Source organism: Balaenoptera ricei, chromosome 7, assembly GCF_028023285.1.
Source record: "Balaenoptera ricei isolate mBalRic1 chromosome 7, mBalRic1.hap2, whole genome shotgun sequence".
Taxonomy (NCBI): domain Eukaryota; kingdom Metazoa; phylum Chordata; class Mammalia; order Artiodactyla; family Balaenopteridae; genus Balaenoptera; species Balaenoptera ricei.
Window position 1 is genome coordinate 57,853,983 of NC_082645.1, and position 22,843 is coordinate 57,876,825.

At 39.4% G+C, this 22,843-nt stretch overlaps 2 protein-coding genes across 5 annotated transcripts in view; one reads left to right on the plus strand and one right to left on the minus strand.

Annotated features, from left to right (window-relative positions):
* Positions 1 to 4,927: 4,927 nt before the first annotated feature.
* Positions 4,928 to 11,339, plus strand: G6PC2 (glucose-6-phosphatase catalytic subunit 2). Of its 2 annotated transcripts, XM_059927229.1 has the most exons (5): positions 4,928 to 5,145; positions 5,721 to 5,830; positions 7,799 to 7,910; positions 9,918 to 10,033; positions 10,828 to 11,339. In XM_059927229.1, exons 1-5 carry the CDS (start codon positions 4,928 to 4,930, stop codon positions 11,337 to 11,339), a joined length of 1,068 nt encoding a protein of 355 aa, XP_059783212.1. The 2 variants fall into 2 exon arrangements, with proteins under 2 accessions (XP_059783212.1, XP_059783214.1); XM_059927231.1 differs by lacking the exon at positions 9,918 to 10,033 and having other exon boundaries at positions 10,828 to 10,852.
* An 8,780-nt stretch (positions 11,340 to 20,119) lies between these two features.
* The window catches only part of ABCB11 (ATP binding cassette subfamily B member 11), an 85,763-nt gene continuing 83,039 nt past the window's right edge, over positions 20,120 to 22,843 (minus strand). For all 3 annotated transcript variants that reach the window (XM_059928045.1, XM_059928046.1, XM_059928044.1), the window contains exon 27: positions 20,120 to 22,173. In XM_059928045.1, coding sequence (XP_059784028.1) covers positions 21,973 to 22,173 — 201 coding nt within the window. In that variant the 3' untranslated portion in view covers positions 20,120 to 21,972. The remainder of the gene's footprint in view (positions 22,174 to 22,843) is intronic.

The following is a 22,843-nucleotide window of genomic DNA, read 5'->3' on the forward strand; positions in this document are numbered from 1 at the left end:
GAGTTTAGATTAACTGCCTCTTTATAAGGTAGCAGTCACATCAAGTTTTGTTCAATAATCCATTCATTCAAGAAACATTTACTAAATAACTATAATAGGCCTAGGGTTAGTTCCAGATCTTGTGGGATCTAAAGCTTCTCTAATATTGGGTCCTCTCTTTAAGAAAAAGACTATAAAATTAGTATTACAACTTGCAGCAGCTCTCAGCAATAACCTGCCCTGGCAGGGGCCCATGCAAGATTCTCCAGCATCACGGGAAATCAGCCCCTGCATGGGCTTGTGCTAGGGACTGTACTGGTGGTTCGTATGCACAGCAAACATGATCCCTTATTGTGTGGAGCTTGTACTGTGGTGCAAGAGCGAGAGATGAAGCACATAAGCTCAAGACAAATATACAATTACAAACTGTAATTAAATTCCTGTTATGCACTGAATTGCATCCCCCCAAATTCATATGTCGAAGTCTTAACCCACAGTACTACCGAATGTGACTATTTGGAGTTAGGGTATTTAAAGAAGTAATTAAGTTAAAATGAAGTCATTAGGGTGGGCCTTAATGCAGTATGACTGTTGTCCTTATAAAAAGAGATTAGGACACATTTGTACAGAAGGAAGACCATGTGAGGACACAGGGAGAAGATGCCACCTGCAAGCCAAGGACGGAGGCCTCTGAAGAAATCAACCCTGCCGACACCTTGATCTCAGACTTGTAGGCTCTAACTTCTGTGATCTAAACCACCCAGTCTGGAGTTCCCTGGTGGCGCAGTGGTTAAGAATCTGCCTGTCAACACGGGGGACACGGGTTCAACCCCTTGTCTGGGAAGATCCCGCATGCCGCAGAGCAACTAAGCCCGCGAGCCACAACTACTGAGCCCGCGTGCCACAACTACTAAAGCCCGCGTGCCTAGAGCCCGTGCACCGCAACGAAGAGTAGCCCCCACTCACTGCAACTAGAGAAAGCCTGCGTGCAGCAACGAAGACCCAACGCAGCCAAAAATAAATTAATTAATTAAAAACAAAAAACAAAAACAAAACACCCATTCTGGTACTGCATATATTAGCCCTGGCAGACTAATACAATCCCTAAAAGAAAAGCGTGTTGGAGAGAAAACACTATTACAGGAATGGTGAGGAAGCTCATCAGAGAAGGCAACTCTGAGAAAGTTCATATAAGCTAAGCTGTGAATAGATGAAAAATGATGAACTATGGGGAAGAAACCGATTTTGCAGATCCTGTTAAAAGGCGAAAGAAATCAAGGTGCTTTGCTTTGGTTAATCATCCCACAGTCTACAGAACCAGATGGTCCTCAGGCGACAGTCTTTCTAAATTATCCACCTAAGATGAAAAGCTAATGTGCAGCCTACTTCCGTACAGTCCACAGACTCTGAAGGACTGAATGAGCAAGAAGTTGAATTTTTAATTATAAGACACAATGTATTTGATATCATTCACACCTTGATTTAAGGACGTTTCTGAAGAAAATGCATATGATGAAATATGTAGCTCAAACACTTCTTAGAAAAAGAATAAAACAATGTCCTTCCTCATGGTTCATTAAAGAGATTATGAAAATTATAGAACCTGAATATGCAAAAACAAAAAAGCCAGGAGTACAGACTCTGATTAGTCAAGGCTAATGCCTCACAGAGTAGTGATATACTTGAATAAATTGATTTTTCCTTGGCAAGCAAGTGTATGTCTTCATTTTAACTCAATGAATAATAAGAATTATAGAATCACAGGATAGACATGGGAGTCCCTTATTTCTTGGTGGGATGCCACATAAACTACTTCTGACATATGCTTATTCAATTTGTCTTGTGAAAGACTGAATATACAAATGGACAATGGCTGGACCAAACATGACAACAGAACTTTGACCACAGCCTCTGAAGCAAAATGCCAAGAATGGTCAGGACTTGGTCAGTGATTGCTAGCTTCCCTATTTTTTGCCCCTGGCTTCAACTCAGGACCAACCAGAGAAAGCAAAATATGTTTCCCAAACCACTCACCTAAGATGCTCTGCTTCTTGTAAACTCCTCTCTAGCTTGCCCATGCCAACAACCTCTTATCAGAACATACCTGAGGCCTTCCTTCTTTTCACTATAAAGTGTTCCCACTCCTCTGCCCATTTTTGAGTTTGTGTCAGATGCATGAGACGGTGGCTGACTCTTGCTATAGTGAACAGAATAGTAAATAACCTCTGTTTGCTCTCATTTGGGTGGCTTTAATTTATTTCTATACATGACTGTTCCCAGAGAAGAAAATGTGTGCTGGGTCCCAGGGCCATCAGTAGAGGATGGGAATCAGAGCCACCTTCAAGCCCTGAGGTGCCCATCTTCATGCCGCTTGATATTTCCTTCAGGGAAGATGTCAGTGACTGGGAAGGTAATAATAGCCACTGAATCCCCACTGTGTCCCTGCTGTCAAATGATGGGATAACCCAGCCAACAATTCAAAGTGGTGAATGTATCTGTGAAGTTCTCTTAGTGATCAAGCAGCTGGCCAGATGTGCTTCAGTGTCAACCAGTCATGATACAGGTAAACTGGAGTTCTGGGTGGTTGAAAGCATTTGAAACAAGCTGGTTATAGCATCAGCTTTTATTCATTTTGCAGCTGTTTAAAAATCTCATCAATGTTGGCCTTGAGCAACCCAGCCAAGGCTTAGACTAAGAAGAAACATTGCCCTGGAAACAAAATTTCATCTCCAAACAGGGCTCCTGCACTAAAGAAATGACCTGGGGCAGGTTACTTGTTCATTTCCTCATCCCTAAAATGAGGACTACTAGACCTCTGTGAAATTAAAATTGGATAATAAGATGGAGTATTTTTAAAGGTAAATAATTGGCAGAGCATAAATGCAAGACATTCTAAAGCACAACTGAGTTTTCAGCACAATTGATTTTATCCCAGCGTTTACATCACTCGGATTCCGATTAGCACACTACTGGCAGAAGGAGGGTGAGTGTAATTCATGGGCTGCCTGAGGGAAGAGCAAAATGTGGGGAGAACCAGGGCTGGCTGACTACTTCCTGGTTCTCCTCCCACTGCAATAAGAATGATAAAGGAGACTGGTAAGGCTCTCACTGTGGACAGAGATTAATATTCATTTCCTGGAAGCCTTGTAAAGTCACTTTCTGAAAAATGACCTGGTGCCATTTGCCATCCCACTTAGTGACTATCAGACCCGAGTTCTCACCCACAGAAACCAGGCTGTATTTTAAGCTCCTTCCAGGTGAGCAGCCCAGAAAACTCAGTGAGCAAAGTTGCCATCACTACGTCCTGTTTTATGAGGAGTGCATTTCAACTGCCACCATTGCTTCACCTCTTCTGGAAATTAGGGTTTTTTTTTTTTTTAATTCTAGAGATAGATTCTCTGAAGTCTTGATAACAAGAGCAAAAATCAAATTTGACAGGAAGTCCAGTTACACCCAATAGCTGACATATTAAATGTCATTGAAGTTTCTTTCAGGTTGACTTTTGGCATAGAGAGGGGTTTAAGACCAAAAGGAGAATAGGTTAGATATGAATTGCTTTATCCCAGTGATTCTTAACCCTGACTGCACATTGCAATCATTTGGAAAGTATTTTTAAAATGCCAATGCCTAGGTCCCATCACCAGAAATTTAATTTATCTGGGGTAGGACAAAGACGTGAGATGTTTGGAAGCACCCCAAAAGATTTTAATGGTCAATCAAGACATTTCCTCTAGGAGAAGCCACAGAGCCTGGGGAGATACCTGTAGACACTGGATCCCCATAACAAGGTGCCGTTAAATGATGGGGCAGGGCTCCAAGAGAAGCTCAAAGTGATACTTACAGCCTGTGAAGAAGATGCCTAAGTAGCTGGGAGTAGCAAAGACAACACTTTGAATGGTAAAATAAGTCAGGTTACCTACCTCCACCCTCCGCCACCTGGTGGGGCTTGATAGCTTTCACAGACATCCTCGCAGACAAAACTTTGCTCTCTGAAATCCAGCATCTCATTTCTGACTTAGATTCATAGTTCCTTTTGAGCTGCCCTTCTGTTTATTCCCAATCTACATGTTTGTTTTGGTGCTTCCCATGTACTTGTACTGCACGCTCTGTTTTCAGCAAACCATTTTCCTGATTGGTCAAAAGCCCTTTGAAATCTGTCACGTGAGCAAGTCTCCCATGCTCTCAATTGTATTCTCTAGTCAATAAAAGTATGTCTCATTCCTAACGGTTCTACTACCCAGGAGATCTACTACCCAGTGATGTCCAGCTCTGCTTTCTGGCTTCATGGTCAAAAAGCAACACATTTCCTTCCAGATTTCATATATTCCATGTATTTCCTTCTCTGTTCCATATCCATCATATTATTCTCTTTGCTAAAGAAATCTCAAAATATTTTTTATTTAAAAGTCTGCAATCAGAAAACAATCTGTCGTTATCATATAAATTTTTCATGCCCAGATATTTACTCATCCATTTTCCTGAAAGACCCAATAAAATAGTCAAAGAGCCACAGTCTATTTTAAATTAAAATGCATGGCTTTAAGGGCTATTTGACATGCAGTAATTATTGGCATAGTCTTCTAGCCAAGCATAGAAATTGCTAATGTCTCTGTCCTTGAAGGAAATGAACTGTGCAAAAAATTTCAAGCAAACATGATCCAACTGTTCACACAAAAGAGAGATTGCATAAGAAATGCATTGTGTCTCTACCCAAATTTCTCGTCTACTTGTCACAGATCAGCATGTACTTCACCTCTTCGGCACCAGGTAAAATCATAAACAGATGAGCTTTTCAGTAGAGGAGGGCAGACATGCCCTCTCCACAGATGGTCAGTATCACATGTTGCAGTAATGGCTGGACACGCCACGAAGGTACCATATAAAAACGGTGGGACTCAGAGCACTTCGGCTCCACTTGCTCTATGTTTAGAATTGCCTCTCTTTCAAGATGGATTTCCTTCATAGGAACGGAGTGCTCATTATTCAGCATTTGCAGAAGGACTACCGAGCTTACTACAGTTTTCTAAATTTTATGTCCAATGTTGGAGATCCCCGGAATATCTTTTCTATTTATTTTCCACTTTGGTTTCAACTTAATCAGGCAGTTGGAACCAAGATGATATGGGTAGCAGTCGTTGGGGATTGGTTCAATCTTATTTTTAAATGGTAAGCCTTCTGTTTTGTTTCATTTTTCCTAAAGCTTATTCTTAAATTTGTAGCTTGGTCTTAATGATCACATTTCAGATGTGTATAGTTTTACTTGGAAAATCTTTCAAACATACCAGTTAACTTGAAACACCTATTCCTAAATAGAACTTACATAAAGGCATAGAAATGTATACTTGATCTGACTTAGAAGAAAATTCCAAAAGCCTGTTACATATATGATGGGATTAACCAAGGAGTGAGTTAAACGAGCAGCGCCATAATGAACAGATTGATAATTCCAGGAACCACTTTGATATTTCCAGTCTAAGTATCCAAAGCACCCAAGGACTTCGCCTGCAAGGAAAAAAGTCCCTGTTTTTATTGGAACCTAGGATGCCCAAACTCCAAATGACTGTCATGCTCTGTATTGAGACACAGGCCAGAAAGCAAGTTCTTTCAAAGTCTTTTAATCACGAGTTTTCCCCATCAATGTTCTGCTTGACTCATTTTTATACGAGAGAATCGTTAGTCTCCAATTAAGTGATAGTTGTATATTTAAATATATATGCATATTTATATTTCTTTAAATACAGGATATTATTTGGTCATCGGCCTTACTGGTGGGTCCAAGAAACTCAGATTTACCCAAATCACTCAAGTCCATGCCTTGAACAGTTCCCCACTACGTGTGAAACAGGTCCAGGTAAGCAATTATAGCAGTCGCAGGTTAACTAAAGATATTCCAATAGAGAGCCATTGTGTATGATTATCATCTAATAACTGTACGATATCATACAGGGTACTAAAGAAAATGTCATGCATGAGGATGCTAAAAGTTCATAAACAAAAATTGCTAATGAAAAGGACAAAAGTTTTATGAGTAAGAAAATTTCATTTTTGTATTTGTAAAAGCGTTAATTAAGAGAATAGTCCCCAAATGATTTTATAGTTGGCATTTTTTAGAAGAATGTCGTGGTTTGATACTGAAACAAACAAAAAACAATTAGCTAGAACAAATTCCCCAAAAACTATATTAAAATCCTAGAAATGTTGATTTATCTGTTGCTGTGCAACTTTCACAGTTATTATAGATCTTCTGAGAATCACATGAATGAGGAGACAATAGACACAGTTTCCATAAGAAAGATAAGGACTTCCTGGTATTACTATTGCCTATAGAAATTCTCTCTAATCTTATAATTATTTCTTTCAAATTTCTTTTTTCTCTTGTGTATACAGTATGTAAGTAGACTTCTTGATCCACTTTCTTTTTTATTATAAGTAAGACTTTCTATGAGTGTAAAATCTTTACTATGGGAGTTGAGTTTAAGATTTTAAAAAAGTTTTTTTAAAATATATATATAAAGGTAAACTACATGTTGTTTTAATTTCTAAGACTGTGTTATATTGTACCTCACCTCACCACAATTTGTTACATAGCCTAAAGTTCTTGGCATTTGACATCCTGAGACTAACCCTCAATACAGTCAATGTGTAAGTTCCTAATAAGTTTTCTGGATATCTTTATTTTTTGCTCTCATAAGAGTAGACATCCATCTGTTATAGTACTTATCAAACTATATTATAGTTAATTCTTTAATATCTGGCTCCTCCAATAGACTGTGCATTCCATCATGTCAGGGATGGTGTGTATTTTACCTTTGTGAAAGCAGTGTGGGATGGATGGACGGATGGATGGATGGATGGATGGATGGATGGATAGCCTTTCAAACAATTGAAATGCTACTTTGGTTTACCCCAGAACTTCCCAGCATGTGTTCTGTCTTATGAGACATTTTCTGAAAAAAAAGAAAAGAAATATTACATTTTACATTCACTCCTTGGAGATGTACAACTCATGAAGCATATAAAAGGCTCTGAAAATTCCTGTTTAAGAAATAGACTTGAAAGAAACAGATCTATAAGAAATAGATTAGTCTTTATTTAACTTAGTGTTCTTCAAAAAGAGACTGGTGTTTAACCTGAATGAATCTCCCCTTGGTAAAAACTCAGGGAGGACATCAAAGTAAAGTGATTTTTAAAAAAAGATCAAGCAACATGGGAAAGACATTCCGGGAATAGAAAGGTTACCTGTCTGCTGATTTCTTCTGCCAGGATTAATACCCCTTTATAGCTTCCCTCATCCTTTTAATGACAAAGACTCCTTCTGCAGCGGCCAGCCACAAGATAGGCATGGGGGTAGCTGTTGGTACCCAGCAGTCAGTTGGTAAATCAGACATAACAATGATAGCCTTTAGATGTTTGACTTTTCAACCAAAGGAAAATAAGCTGATTCAAGATCCAATCCAAGTACTTCAGTTTTCTCATCAATTAAAAACAATTAGATATGAAGAATGACTAAGGATGTGGCAGATTTTCTGATGCAGCAGCCTGAGTTCTTAGTTACCCTTGAACATTTTGATTTCTGGACTTTGATGAACTTGAATAACCTGGGGAAAAAATTTGAAATAGTATTTTGAGGCTCAATTTGACTCAGTTTTCTTTATTTCTACCTATTTCTAAACATTACATAGAGCTTGTGCCCCGTGGCTTTTTTTTTTTTTCTGAGTTATTTATAATTTTCATGGCTAATGTGCTATTCTATTGTCCATTTCTGATAGTCATACTCTATTAGCCACCTTTCAAATGGATTGCCACCTTCTTGTTGCAGGAAGTCCATCTGGCCATGCAATGGGCTCATCATGTGTCTGGTATGTCATGGTGACAGCTGCCCTGGGCCACACCATCAGTCGGATGGATAAGTCATTCACCACTCTGCACAGGTCAGCTTTGCTCCAGTCTCTGTAGCCCTGGAACATGACAGTTTCAAACACAGAAAGTCTTTTGAAAAATTCAGCTTAGTGTATTTTTAGTTATTGAAATGTGCTTATTCAATTCTATCATATCCAAAATATCAAAATGAATAGAAAATTAATATTTTGCTTTAAGATAATACCTTAATTAGTTCACAGCAATTACATTATAGGGTTGGATATGTTTAATTGATTAATGATTTTCTAAATGTGCCTTTGGGTTTCCATAATACAATAATCACTTTGGTAGCTCACAAATAGGTCATCTAAAATTACATAATGATGTATTTTTGCATGCACATTCCCTTGCTTTAAGATTAACTAGACATTTTGAGAAGCATCATTCCCCTTGAATGCATCCGTTACTTTCATATAATTATGCTTTCTTCTTTGAATAGCCAATGATTTTGACATCAATAAAATATATTCTAGCTTTAAAGATTACGCAACCTTTTAAATTAAAAACATTCTAGAGACAAACTTAAATTTGAATGTTAGTAGATTTAATGTTAGTAGATTCATAACATTCCGAAAGGCCTAGACCTTTAAGATTATTCAAAATTTTTGTAGAAATTTGACTTTTTCCTTCTTTTCTTTCCTGATATACTTTATCATTAAAACAATTCTGAGCACCACTTTAATCATAAACTATTAGGCTACCTGAGATAAGATTTGCCAGTTAATTGCATAAAAAATACTGAAACATACACCATTATATAAGTTCTTTATAATAAAAAATTTCCAAGATCCATCTCATATTCTACTTTTTAGAATAATATTGGGTAATATACAAAACAAGTAACCAAAGGAATTTGGGCATCTTTAAAGTTTATCCTGATGGGACTGTGACCAGTATGCCTTAAGGTATTCATTATCCCAAACAATAACAATAGAGAGTTGTTGTAATTAAAAGAAATTAGCATTTTCTATCCATAGACAGTTTTTCAAAGTAGGAATCTAGCTAAGCCTTACCTTTTCTCTAGTTCATTTTCTCCTCCAGTTCCCAAACCTGGAAAATCATTTGTTCCTTCTAAAAAATAATTCCCTTGACTCCTCTTTGATTCTTATAACTGCAACATTTCCTTCATCCATCAAAATGTATTGAGTGCCTACACCTTACCTAAACATTACCACACCCTTATTGATTCTTCTTCCCTATGGATAACTCCTGCTTACTTTCTCTTTGAAAGTCTTGTTTCTCTGTATTCCTTAATTTTTCAGTAATCTAAGTTTGGTTGAATTATCAGGAACAAATCATTCAGAACACTCAAGGATTCCTAGAACTCATTATTGCTAATTCTTTTTGTATTAAAATGATGAGCATTGCTTGGATTTAAATATTTTTATAAGTTTTCTGCACACTGCTGCTTCTAATCCAAGACATATAACCCATAGGTCACTTTTCTGTTCCTTATTTTCTACGTGTCAAAAAACAAGGAGCCAGGACTCTTGAGAGTCTGTGAAATTAAACCCAGTGAAAACGTGCCCTTGATGGAATGCTCATGTGTTTTCATCAGTGTGGCAGCTGCCTCTCCAGTGAGTTTTCTTCAAGCAAAGAGAGGCTGAGAGAGGAAAGAGGAAGCACATGTGACAAGGAGTAAAAAATACACATAATTCATTCTTGATCGTTGTGGACATTAATAATTCCCCCAAACTTGAATTTCCCCTACTTCATTAAAATAATTTTCAGGATGCCAAGTTGGCTTCCTTTTATAGCATTTATTAAAATCTCAGGATATAGCACTGGTTAAGTTTAATGCATTGATAAATGTAGAAACATCTGTTAAAGCTTTTCAAATCCTATTGAGTACATAGAAAAAAATTCTGGAAGAAAAAACTCTAGAATCATGATATTATATCACAGCTAGAAGATTCCTCTGAGAAAGATCATCTGGTGTCACCTCTCCCCCCGCCCCCATTTTTATGAATGATACAATTTCTTTGCCTTTTATGCTTGTATCTATTCTTCCATCGTAGACTCACCTGGTCATTTCTTTGGAGTCTTTTTTGGTTGATTCAAATCAGTGTCTGCATCTCCAGAGTATTCATAGCAACACATTTTCCTCATCAAGTTATTCTTGGAGTAATTGGTGGTAAATATGATCACTTACCTTTAGTTGTGTCATTGAACGCTTCAGGTTCATTTGTTTTATGTTGACTCTCTCTGCTAATGTTCCCCAATCTCAGGTAATCCTATCAAGCCACCGATATTTAATGCTACCCTGGGAGCTTAAGTGGTTCCTCACACCTTTCAAAGTCTCCATGGACACAATGGCACATTCTCACTCAGTAGGATAAACCCCTTACCTCTTAGTGAGATGGGCTTCTCTGAATTGTGGCTAGAGCTGAGTCCAACTCCCAAACCACCACTTAGGACGGCGTGCTTGTGTCTCGGTTTGGGGGATTTAATAAGGCCTTCCAACCTGCACACCATGCCACTCTCTCTGAAATACCTGCAGTGATTTTTACCTGACTGTGGACTTCATTCAGCAGCTGCTTTGTATTTCCAAGGCAGCATTCACCATGACTGAGTTTACACTGTTCAGCCCCATGTACCTTTTAAAGGCTCTCTACGTTAATTGGCTATGGCAATTGAAAAATTAATTGCAAGCACCTAGATCAGTGCTCTGCCTATAAAGTGGTTGTCACTCAGTGCCCTGGACTCCTGACCCATCCCCCTGCACTAATGTGGATGGTGAAAAGACCATGGGGCAAGTGTGGTTTTAGTTATTGCCTTAAAAAAGGGCTTTGGAAAATGGATAGAACCTAGGTTTCTACAGCCCTTTATCACTGAAAACTATGGCTAAACTCTTTAATGCAGAGAGGAATAATTCCTGAGAGGCTCAAAGGCACACGGTTATCTTCAGTGTCTCTTTCCAATCCCCAGGCATGCTTGTGGCAGAGGCCTTTGAACACACTCCAAGGATCCAAACGGCCAGCCTGAGCACATACTTGAAGACCAACCTCTTCCTCTTCCTGTTTGCACTTGGCTTTTACCTGCTTCTCAGACTGCTTGACATTGACCTGCTGTGGTCCGTGCCCATAGCCAAGAAGTGGTGTGCCAACCCTGACTGGGTTCACATTGACACCACGCCTTTTGCTGGACTCGTGAGAAACCTTGGGGTCCTCTTTGGCTTGGGCTTTGCAATCAACTCGGAGATGTTCCTTAGGAGCTGCCGAGGGGAAAACGGCTATAGGCTGAGCTTCCGGCTGCTCTGCACCCTGGCCTCGTTGACCACACTGCAGCTCTACCATTTCATCAAGATCCCGACTCACACGGAGTATTTATTTTACGTGCTGTCTTTCTGTAAAAGTGCGTCCATCCCGCTGACTGTGGTTGCCCTGATTCCCTACTGTATTCATATGTTAATGAAACCGAGTGAAAAAAAGATTCATTAGAGTTGTGCGGAGGGTTTTTGCCGTGTGGCCCCAGGAAGACCCTCCTCCTCCATCCTCCGGTAGGACCACAGGGCGGGGAGAGACTGGAGGCTTCCATTCGGAGGTCACAAAGTGGCGGCCATAGGACCCAATCCATTCATGTGTATGATTAGTTTGGCCTTCGGGGTGGTCTTTTTTTTTCCCTATTTTAGATTAGTTGCCAACATTTAAAACCAGGATATTTGACACAAAAACCTGAATTTCTGTATTTTCCCGAAAAATCTGACAATATGGTAACACAGGGCCTGCATTCCCACCTGGAGACAATCCACTGTTGCTGACTGACCCCAGTAGGAGACGTGCTCTTTGCAGGCTATCACAGTTTTCAGTACCCTACAGGACCCCCAGTATCAGATAACTTTATCATCTTAAAGTCAGGCTGCTTCTGGCTCCTGTGGGCATTTTAACGGCAATCAAACCTGATCCCCTCAGTGTTCAGATAAGGAAATGGAGGTTTATTCAGTTGAAAGAACTCACCGTTATCACACCACCGTCAGAACAGGAATTAGAACCCAATCTTCTGACATGTATTTCCATGACACTATGTTTTGTTTCTTCAAGAAGTAAAAATCTGTAAGAATGAATGCTTTTACATAGGTTCTATGATGTTTGCCATGTAAATCAGCTATTTTTTCAGAAATGACATTAAAATACCACATGCTGTTTGACTTAGACCATGCATGCAGGGTCTTGATGGGGCCAGCAGTAGCTCCAGTTATGGTTACATATCCACAGGAAAGGAAACAGGCCAGGTTACTGTCTGGACTTGAATCTCTGCTTAACTCCTGGTCTCTGTTTTATGGTAGTGCTTTCCAATATTTTAATAAATTCTGCTGAAGATGTTCGTCTTAGAACATTATTTACCCCCCAAAGGTTTATCTCTTCACTATGACATCCTTATACTTTATTTTTAGGAGCTAATCTTTCAAAACCAGGGAAATCAAGTGCCTTCCTCAAGGTCATGCTCTAACCCAGGAAAACTATGAAATGCTTATATCTATTAGCTGGGTTCTGTGTGTACTGAACTGTGATGAAAATCCACAGCTTTATTTCAGAAAATTATTATTGATGGAATATTAATATACTAAAAATTTTTCAGTAAAGTTTTTTTCCCCTCATTGGACCTAGTAATTCTGGACTTTAAGTTGATAACTAGGGAATTCCCTGGCAGCGCACTGGTTAAGAATCCGCCTGCCAATGCAGGGGTCATGGGTTCGACCCCTGGTCCGGGAAGATCCCACATGCTGAAGAGCAACAAAGCCCGTGTGCCACAACTACTGAGCCTGCGCTCTAGAGCCCGCGAGCCACAACAACTGAGCCCCTGTGCCACAACTACTGAAGCCTGCGTGCCTAGAGCCCCTGCTGCGCAACAAGAGAAGCCACTGCAACGAGAAGCACGCACACCGCAATGAAGAGTAGCCCCCGCTCACCGCGACTAGAGAAAGCCCGCACGCAACAGTGAAGACCCAATGAAGCCAAAAATAAATAAATAAATAATAAAATAAATTTTAAAAAAGAAGGAAAGAAACCACTTAGGCAGCAAGAAGAAGAGCTTCTCACAGCCTTGGCGAAAATGCCTGCCTTTAATAATGATGGAAAAGACTCTTCTGCTTCCAATTTATTTGCCAAAAGTAAGTGGAATTGAGCTTGTTTGACTTAACTGTAACTATAACCATATATTCAGAATGTCCACATATCTACATATTCAGAAGAAAAATGTCAATATCATGAGCTTTCAAGATGAGAAAATCTAGACAAGTGACTTGAGAAACATACATTTGAAAAGATATGCAAATTAACAAGAAGAGTGTAGAATCCCTTCCCATTGACAACCTTTTGAATGGACATCTGCCTTAGTGGGTTAAGTTGGTGCCTTCTCTATGCCTATTTCAGTACAACAGAAGGGTGATTTAAAAAATTATTATAAGGTGCCCTTTAAACTCAAAGTTATATCTCTAAATGCTTTATATTTATTCACACCCTGTAAATAAATTCAAGATCAAACTGGTACATATACATACAAAAAAAACTTGGTATAAGAGAAAGTCAAAAGACTTGGTTTTTAAAATGTGAGTCACTTCTTAAGGATATGAAGACTGTATATTCCAGCACTTCAATTGAACTTTCTGCAATGATGGAAATGTTCTGTATCTGTATGGTAGCCACAACTACATATGGCTATTAAACTCTTGAAACACAGCTAATGCAACTGAGGAATTGCATTTTAAAATTTTATTTACTTTTAATTAATTTAAAGTTAAATAGTCATATATGTCTGTGGCTACTGAATTGGATAACACAGATCAAGTCCCAAAGTGCTTTTCCCCGAGAAAAAAAATTTTTTTATATTGTCACCTGTACCACATTCCTGTGAGACAGCATGAATCAATATTAACTGCTTTTTTGTATATGGAGAGACTGAGGTATCAGTGGTTTGTTGGCGGAACATGGACAAGGTATGTTTATTCCAACCAGGAGATCTTTTGATTAGCCCATGGATGTTACTTTCCAGATGAAAAAAATAATAGTTACTGTCAACAGGTTCAAAACATTCATGGTGATAAGTAAATCCCATTGTGATCTTCACACATTTAAAAAGAAATTTTAACATGTGTGGTAACTGACATGAAACATTTCTGGGGCTCGAAGGATTAAAGTGACCATAAAAAGTTAATAGTAAACTCTGCTACTTTTTCGAGAGAAATCCTCTGCAGATCTGGGAGTCTCTCTCTGTGCAGCTCTCTTGTCTTACTCTGTCCTGTGAGCTCTAACTGCCTTGGTGTCCCAGGACTCTTAGCTCTGTCACCTCAAATCAGGGAGTCTGAGTTCCCTCTCCCTGCACTGTGCCCCAGAAACCCTTGAAGGTTCACAAAACTGAGTGGGACTTTATCCAGTATTCACAGGGCTGGATGACTTTCTGACCAAGTTTTCCTGCTTGTCTGGGTCTCTCATACCCATATGCTGGATATCAGTACTTCTGAAGATATTCAAAATCTATTCAAAAAGGATCGCTGGTATCTAGTTGCACCTGAGGATTTGGCCCTTGTTGACTGACTGTCCTAGCCTCTCTGGAAATTACAAACAGCCTTCTGGAAGAATGGACCTCAACACTGCCAAGAAACTAAGGCGGTGTTCCTAATTTTTTCTTCCCCTTACCTTTAATGCTTTCTGATGGTGATTCCACACTGAAGGTAAAGTGGTGGTACTTGTTTATTTTTTTAAGTCTTCATTTTGTTTTTCTTAAGAAAAAACGTTAACAGCAAGAAAGGTCTATAAGAAGCAATACTCCAGAAACTTCTGCCAAATGACAGCAACTCATGAGAAAATTCTAAGAATTAGAAACGCTTCCTTTTAGCTCTGCAGAGGACAAATGCAATTTATATCAAATGTGAGGCTGATTTGGTGTGGAGTACTAATTACTGTCTTTGTTATTCTTTGATGGAGATCACAGTAATGACTTGGAAGAAATCACATCTCCTTTCTTTTGGTAGCACAGATGTGATTGCACTCAAGGAGGGAAGAAATTCAAAGGTTGAGGTTATAAAGGTTAACACAAAGCTGATTAATTATTTGGTTTTTAATTTCTTGGACTCTTTTCTTCAAACATTTTGCCAGGTGATTTCTGAATCTATCTTCTGCTCAAAAACTGTGATATTCCCCCCCAAAACACTATGTTCTGAAGAAGCTGCTGGGACCCAGGGAAGGTAATGAGAAGAGTGGCAGCTGTAGTCCTGCCGAGTGGGATTTGTGGCACAGACCAGGGGCTGCCAACAGGAGCGATCGCTCTCACCCACCTTGGCCCATTTCCAGTGCTGGCCCAAGTGAGGGCAGAAACCACTGCCCTGGGACAATCTGGGCGCTCTGCAGGAGGAGCAGTCCACATATGTGCCTGGGAAAGAAACCCGGAGCTGATTAAGATGAAGAGCTTCCTCCTCCTCTAGCTCCCTGCTGCCTTCCATATCAGTTGGGCCAATCACGCCCCAACTTCTGTTCAAAGACTTGACTTCTTCTTGAATTCAGTCTTGGGAACAGTCCTGGCCAGATTGTCATCCCTGCTCACACGCCCTGCCATTAATTGAAGGGGTTTTCTAAAGGTGGGCATTGAGTTCACCCATCACTGCCTTTCTTAGATGCCACCCTTGCCCTCAAACTCAGTAATTCTTCATTGAAAGCATCTGATCCTCGAGACCTCTTTTTCTACAGAATCATTCCAAACTCCGCCTTTTTATAATTCTTTTGAGTGAAAGAAATTGTAGAGGCCCTGCTGTCTTTCTATTTGAAGATTGCATTGACTTAACAAGGGGGAAGTAAGTGTTCCTGTCCGAGTTTGTGAGATTTTTGTGTGCATCTTATCCTTTTAGCATTGGAGTATTGGTGCCCTGCTCATGCTGGCCAATCAAGAGACGGTGCCGCACATCCCTATATGGATGCCAAAAGGTGTCAGAACTCAAGGGGGCAGGTGCTAGAGAATTCACAGACAGATAGATGTACAAAAGACTTCTTGGAGTTTGGCAGCAAGCACCCGGAATGGAGTCCTTAGACTGGGTTCTAACCTGTCTCTGCGTCTAACCACTGGGATACTGGGAGTCCATTTAATGTTAGTGGATTCAGTTGACCAGTTTCTAAAATGAGGGGCTTAAAATAAGCTTAGAATGAAAGGTTCCTTCCAGCTCTGACATTCTGCAACTCTGAGGATCTCATTCAATAAAACTGGAAGGAGAGCCAGAGTACATTAAATTTTACTTACATGCAAATGAACAAGGCTGTAAATTCTAACGTGTACTCCATTTTGTAATTTGCTACTTTGATAAACAATTTTAGACTTATGTAATACATTTTAGTCTTTAAAACATCCTATTCCTATTAGTATCTGAATTGTATCGCTATGAAAGGAGATGCATGGAGACGTGAAATAATGTAACTGATCTTAGAGGGCAAAATTATTCATATGAAAGTATTCACAGACTTCCTGCTCGAGTATCTTCCAAAAGAAATCCTGTAACTAAATCACCAGCTCCATTTCCCCTTCCTTAACATCCTAAAGAAGAAATTCTTCTTGCTGGAAGAGATACTAATGGGATATGTACAGTAACAGGCTGAGTGAGAAGAAGGGAAGCACAAGAAAATTCACTCTGTGGGAGGAAGGGTTTAACCAACTTGCTATGTGAGGAAAGTGCTAGAACTTTGAAAGAGCATTTTAGTAAGTTTGTTGTGGACTAATTGTGGATCTCTCAGAGAAATAAAGATAATATTTACTTTTCAATTCTTTATGGCTGTTGAAATGTACTTCTTGAATACAACAAAAATTCTAACGCCAAATTTTATGATGCCAAGGTTTTTGAGGATGACCGTGCTAAATTACATTAGAGATTCAGTTCCACATGGCTTCTAAAATCGTCTCAGACTCAAGTAGGGCCCCTTCTGTCTTTGCTCATTTTTCTCTCTAACCCCCTCTGTCCACCCACCTGACAAACACTTATTAAATGCCTTTACGTGCTAGAGAATCAAGGATAAGTTCAATATAGGCCTTTCCCTGCGGTAGATCCCCAGGGGATCCAGGCTCTGGGTAGACTCTAGGGACATCTCTGGCCTGTGGGCTTGGAACGTTTGGATTGACACTGTCTCCAGCTACAAATTAGCTGGTAACATTATTCCCCATCTCTTTTAAACCCCTGTCTCCCCCCTTTCAAATTCATCCTCTTCTTGAATCATTTTCTTTTCGACTCTAGCTATATCTTGCCAATGGAATACAGATCACTCCCAGTCTGACACCAATTGTATAATGGGAGAGGATGAGAAAGCATAATCACAAAACACTAAGTTTCTAAGTAAAGGCCTCATTCACTCAAAGCGTAATAAAGCAGGGTATATGGAATGTTCCTGAAAAACCACTAGAATGAGCTGCAAAGGACATCCATCCAGTGGCATCTCCTTCTCACAGCAGTGACTTTTGCAAAAAGACTGAGCAATTTCTTCTTTCACTCAATGTTTTTGGAATACTTCTGGATATAAAAGTCATATTTTGAGGTCATTTGTGCGCACATCAATACTTCAACATTGCTTTATTGTCTTTATGCTTATGTTTCAACATTTTTTATTAATAAAAATCCAAGTGTATCTACTGAGTGTGTTAATCCATAATCAACAACAAAAACTACAACTGCGACAAACTACTTCAGTAGCTTATACAAGTGAGAGGTGTTTTGTTCTTGTGTAGCAGGTTGGCTGGGGGTGGGCAGTCCAGGCTGCAACGGCTGCCTAAGAATGTCCAGGAATCAGGCTCTGTCTCTCTTCCTGCTCTGCCATCCATAGTGTGTGGTTTCTATCCAAATGGCCACAGCATTACTGCTGTGCATCCAGGAAAGAAGAAAGGGGAATGCAAACGGGCTTCCTTAACCCAGGCTTTGTTCCAGAAGGGAAAGCCTCCATAGAGATTGTGTCTATATTTCATTGACCAGAACAGTCACATGGTTTACCCTAGCTGCAAAGGAGTCTGGGAAGGTAAATATTTTACTTTCCAACCTCTGAGATAGAGGCCCCTCTATCTCAAGGGGAAAGCAAGGGGAAAGGGTGTAGGATTGGGTGTCAACCTACAGCTTCTTATGTATATAACAATGAATGCAACTTACAGCTGCCTTCCTCCTCTGCAACCTACTAAATGGTTTCACAATAACACACAAAAATTATGAAGGCGAGGTGCTTTCTAAATTATGAAATGCTTTGTGAATGTTACTATGGGGTATATTTAAATGATTAATTGAATTTTCAAACTCTAAGGTATTTTATGAAAACATTGCTCATCTCTTACTTTGACTCCATACTTGATATATCAGAAATATATACTCTCAACCAATAAGATAGCACAATTTTCTTTCTTTTCTGTAGTCATTCTTAACTGTAGACACTAGCTCTGTGTCACCTTCAGTAAACAGCTCCCTTTCTATCTCCAGCTATTCTGTTCTTCTCACATCTATCTCTTTGTACCTGAGAGTAAGAACTGTACCTGAATTATAGGAAGGAAGGAACTGCCAACTCACTGACTGGCTATATATTCTTCTTCCTTTTTCTACTGCACAGTTTGTCTTAGCGCTAATTTATTGGGTTGAGTAGTTGCATCCAGACAGCTACATGCCAATCACGCGTACCCTGATTACTCATTATGAGCCTTAAGGATACCATACAACTTACTAATGAGCACATTATAATGTTGGCCAGTGCTAATTAGATGATAATCATGTGCATTGCTTTATTTACAGTCTATCCATTTAAATTAATTGGACATTTAACTGAACACAGTGTGAAAGAAATTGGAATTGTGTTTCAAATTTCGTTTAAGTTAATTTCACCTGACCTCTCTTATAGGCAGGTGAGATTACTCACTTGATCTGGACATTTTCAGCAAATACAAATGGACATAATGCTTATTTTATAATGGCACACACGCATATGTAAATTTGTCTCAAAATGTGTTTGGAAACAGCAACCAAATTTGCAATTTTTTATCTCCACTAATATCCTTATGTGATCTGACTGCAGAGAGATTCTGCATGCATAAGAGATATTAATAGATCCAACTCTTAGTTGGAAACATGAGGCAGGATCCTAAAGCAACCTGATGAGAATATTCTGATATTATCTTAGGATAGGAAACTTACATTAATTCATAAATAATTAATAATTAATTAATATTAATAAATATGTGGTGAACTATACCTAATTATGATCCTATGTATTTTCCTCTTTCAGGACATAGCATCAAAAAATTAAAGGATCTACCTTTTTAAGTGAGTGTATGATTGCCAAAAATTGCATGCATGACTGCACTACTAAATTCAAAGTCTTTTTATTGAAATAATTTCATAAGAGCACATGTAGAATAGACTTAGAGTAACTGTATGAAAAGGTGTTTCTATACAAAAGGATCTAGAGGCCAACTCTTCTATTTTTTTCTCAAATAGTAGCATTTCTGGTTTATGGGTATCTGCTTCAATGCAGTTTTGAGACACTTACATGACAGAATTTCTTTAGGCCTCTCTCATTCTTGAGAATAGTTTGCTAGGTATACAATTCAAGGATGGAGATAATTTTTCTCTCAGAATTCTGAAGGCAAATCTTGATGTCTTCTGACTTTTAGTGTCATTGTCAAGATATCCTATGTCATTATGTTTCTTTATTATATGTCTCTTAGAAAATTTTAGTATCTTCTCCTTTCCCCCAGTTTCCCAAAATTGCATAATAGTGTGCCCAGGTAGGATCTTTGTTTATTTATTGTATTTGACACTTGGTGAACTCTTTCAAGTTGGAAATTCACATCCTTCAATTATAGGACATATTCTTGGACTATTTAATCATTTGTCCCCTCAGTTTTCTCTACACTGTCTTTCTGGATCTGCTGTTAGCTAATTATTGCATCTCCTGAATTGTTCCTCTAAATTTTATTTTCTAACTTTTCATCTCTTTCTGTCCTACCCTCAGGGAAATTTCCCCAACTTCATCTTCCAATCCTTCTATTTTTTTCTTCTGTAAACTTTTATTAACTGGGGTAACAGGGAGAGTTTGATCACAGCAGAACCCACCCTGAAAGCATTAGAAATTACAGGAAGACGAGATAAGTGTCAGACACAACAGATTAAGCAAGTCCCTCCATCACCTGAGAAACAATAATATAAAACTGTAGAAATCAAATCTTTGTGAGTGATACAGGATACGGAACAAAAATGAAGACATTGGCACTCTTGGTGTTGCAAAATAAACTCACAACTTTATTTCTATATTTTTGAAGTTGTAATTCAATGTTTTTCCCAAATCATTTCAAGCCTCCTCCAGTCAACATTTTCCCTCTATCAATAACTTCCAAGGACCTTATTTAAAAAATAACTCTTTCTTTAAAATTTTTATTTATTTAATTTATTTATTTTTGGCTGCGTTGGGTCTTGGTTTCTGCCTGTGGGCTTTCTCTAGTTGCAGCGAGCAGGGGCCACTCTTCATTGCGGTGCGCGGGCTTCTCATTATCGCGGCTTCTCTTGTTGCAGAGCACAGGCTCTAGGCATGCAGGCTTCAGTAGTTGTGGCACACGGGCTCAGTAGTTGTGGCTCGCGGGCTCTAGAGCACAGGCTCAGTAGTTGCAGCGCATGGGCTTAGCTGCTCCGTGGCATGTGGGATATTCCAAGACCAGGGCTTGAACCCTTGTTCCCTGCATTGGCAGGCAGATTCTTAACCACTGTGCCACCAGGGAAACCCTTAAAAAATAACTCTTAATCATCCATTTTTCTCACCCCACACATTCTATTCCAGGAAACTGGCAGCCTCCCAGCACAGAGCTTATGTTCCTCCTCTTTGAAATGCAAACTTAAACAGATTTTGGTCTTCTTTCTTCAATATTACAAGATGAGCACATGCTTACTGCAAAGCTTAATTCCTTCTCATGGCATTTTTATTCTGCAACTTACTTGTCACTGCCATTTGTCATAACTTAGCTAGAATGCTGTCCTCCACCCTCTCCCTCCCTGACTTTGCAACCATCAGTTCTCCTGACCTAACTAGTTAACCTGTTAAACCACCTGTGTGGTTATTTACCAGGAAACACTGGACCAGAAACATAAATAATATACCTCAATATACAATAGCTCAGCCTTAATTTGTAGGCAGAATTTCATTTGTTGGCCATAGGAAGAAAGCACTTATACAAGGTAAAATTCACTATTTTCATTTCACGCTGGGATTTGGAGAAACAAAGGACAGCAACCAATGTGGAGGGGGATGAGGAGGAGTACAGGCTCGGGATAGAGCCCCTGCTCCAGGCACACCGGCAGAATCTAGAGAAACAAAGGACAGCAACCAATGTGGAGGGGGATGAGGAGGAGTACAGGCTCGGGATAGAGCCCCTGCTCCAGGCACACCGGCAGAATCTAGTCCGGCAAATGGGGACTTCACCACCCACATACTACACCTTGAATCTATAAATCAACATCCCTGGCTGGTAAGCTCCCGCTAATACTTGCCTTTTTCTGCTCCTTTCAGCCTGAGAGCATCCAGAGTATCAAAGTCCTCCTTTCCCCATCCTCATCCTTAGACATAAATGAATCTGCTTTCACATGCAAGCAAACTTCAGTCAAAAAATACAGTTGGTCTTCAGTCCTTCTGTTCTTCTCCATATGATCTTGGCCCAACTCAGTAAACATTTGTCGAGTGCCTATTCTCCACCAGGATTTGTGTACACTGAGGGTTCACAAATGCAAAGGATGGCTCTCTGTCCCTGAGAAATTCGAAGTCTCATTTCCTCCAAGTCTTGCTAATACCCACATAGTAACTGGGACTGGCTCCTGCATGGAGAAAGCACTGGGTGATGGCTGAGCAGCTGCTTGATGTTGGATTCTCACTGCCACTGACCCTAGTTTCTTTCATGTTCTATATACAGACATTTAAAACTAAATTACTATTGAAAGTCATTAGAAATTAGCTCGGATGCCAATGTATGACCGTGTCTGTAAAAGTAAAATATCATTATTTCTGCTTAAAGAAAAAAAAAAAAAAAAAAACCCCACAGCACTTCTGTAATTGGTGCACCAACTGTGCACGAAGTTCTCAGGTCAGGTCAACTGATGGGGGCTCCTGTGGTGACTAGTTTGTAGTAGGCTCCTTTCTGGGTCATCAGTTCTTCATGGGTCCCCTTTTCAATCACTATCCCCTGTGACATGACAGCAATGATATCCGAGTTCCGGATGGTGGACAAACGATGGGCAATGACAATGCAGGTCCGACCTTCTCTGGCTTTGTCCAAGGCGACCTGCACCGTCTGCAAAGAGAAGATGGAAAGTTGATGCAAAGATGCGTGCTTGTTCCCTGGCCCACCATCGCGAGAGTTCTGTTTCATACCACCTGATTAACATCTCTATATTCAGGGGTTAAACCCAAAGGCTTGACAGGAGAGAGAGGATTAAATGAATATTTGCTGAATGCAATGCATCAGTGACTTAAATTGCAGTCTACAAGCTGAAAAATTTCAGTGAAGCCAGAATGAACCAAACTACAAGATCACAAGGTAATTTTACAATACTTGAGGGTCTAGTTTGCTAAAATGAAACCAAGGAAACAATGTAAGGTAACAGTTAAACGGTCACTCCTGGTACTGTTCTTCATTGAGGACATTTTAGCTCTCTCTAAAACAGAATCCTGACTTTTAAGGAGTTAATTTTAAATGGTAAGTTTCATAATTGTGTTTTGCCCAATTACATTTCCTTTCATGCAAACTGCACATCAGATACCACCTCTAACTTTGGGTTGTATGCTTCCCACCTGCTCTGCCATGGAACTTTAGAACTATAAAATATGAAATGCCTATCAGATGGCCTGGATTATTTTATTTTATTTAAGAAAGCTCATTATTTGCCCATGAAAAAAGTGTCACCTAGCCTAAACAACCTTAAAAAGAATTCTTATTTTAAAGTGAAAAAAATTTTTTTTAT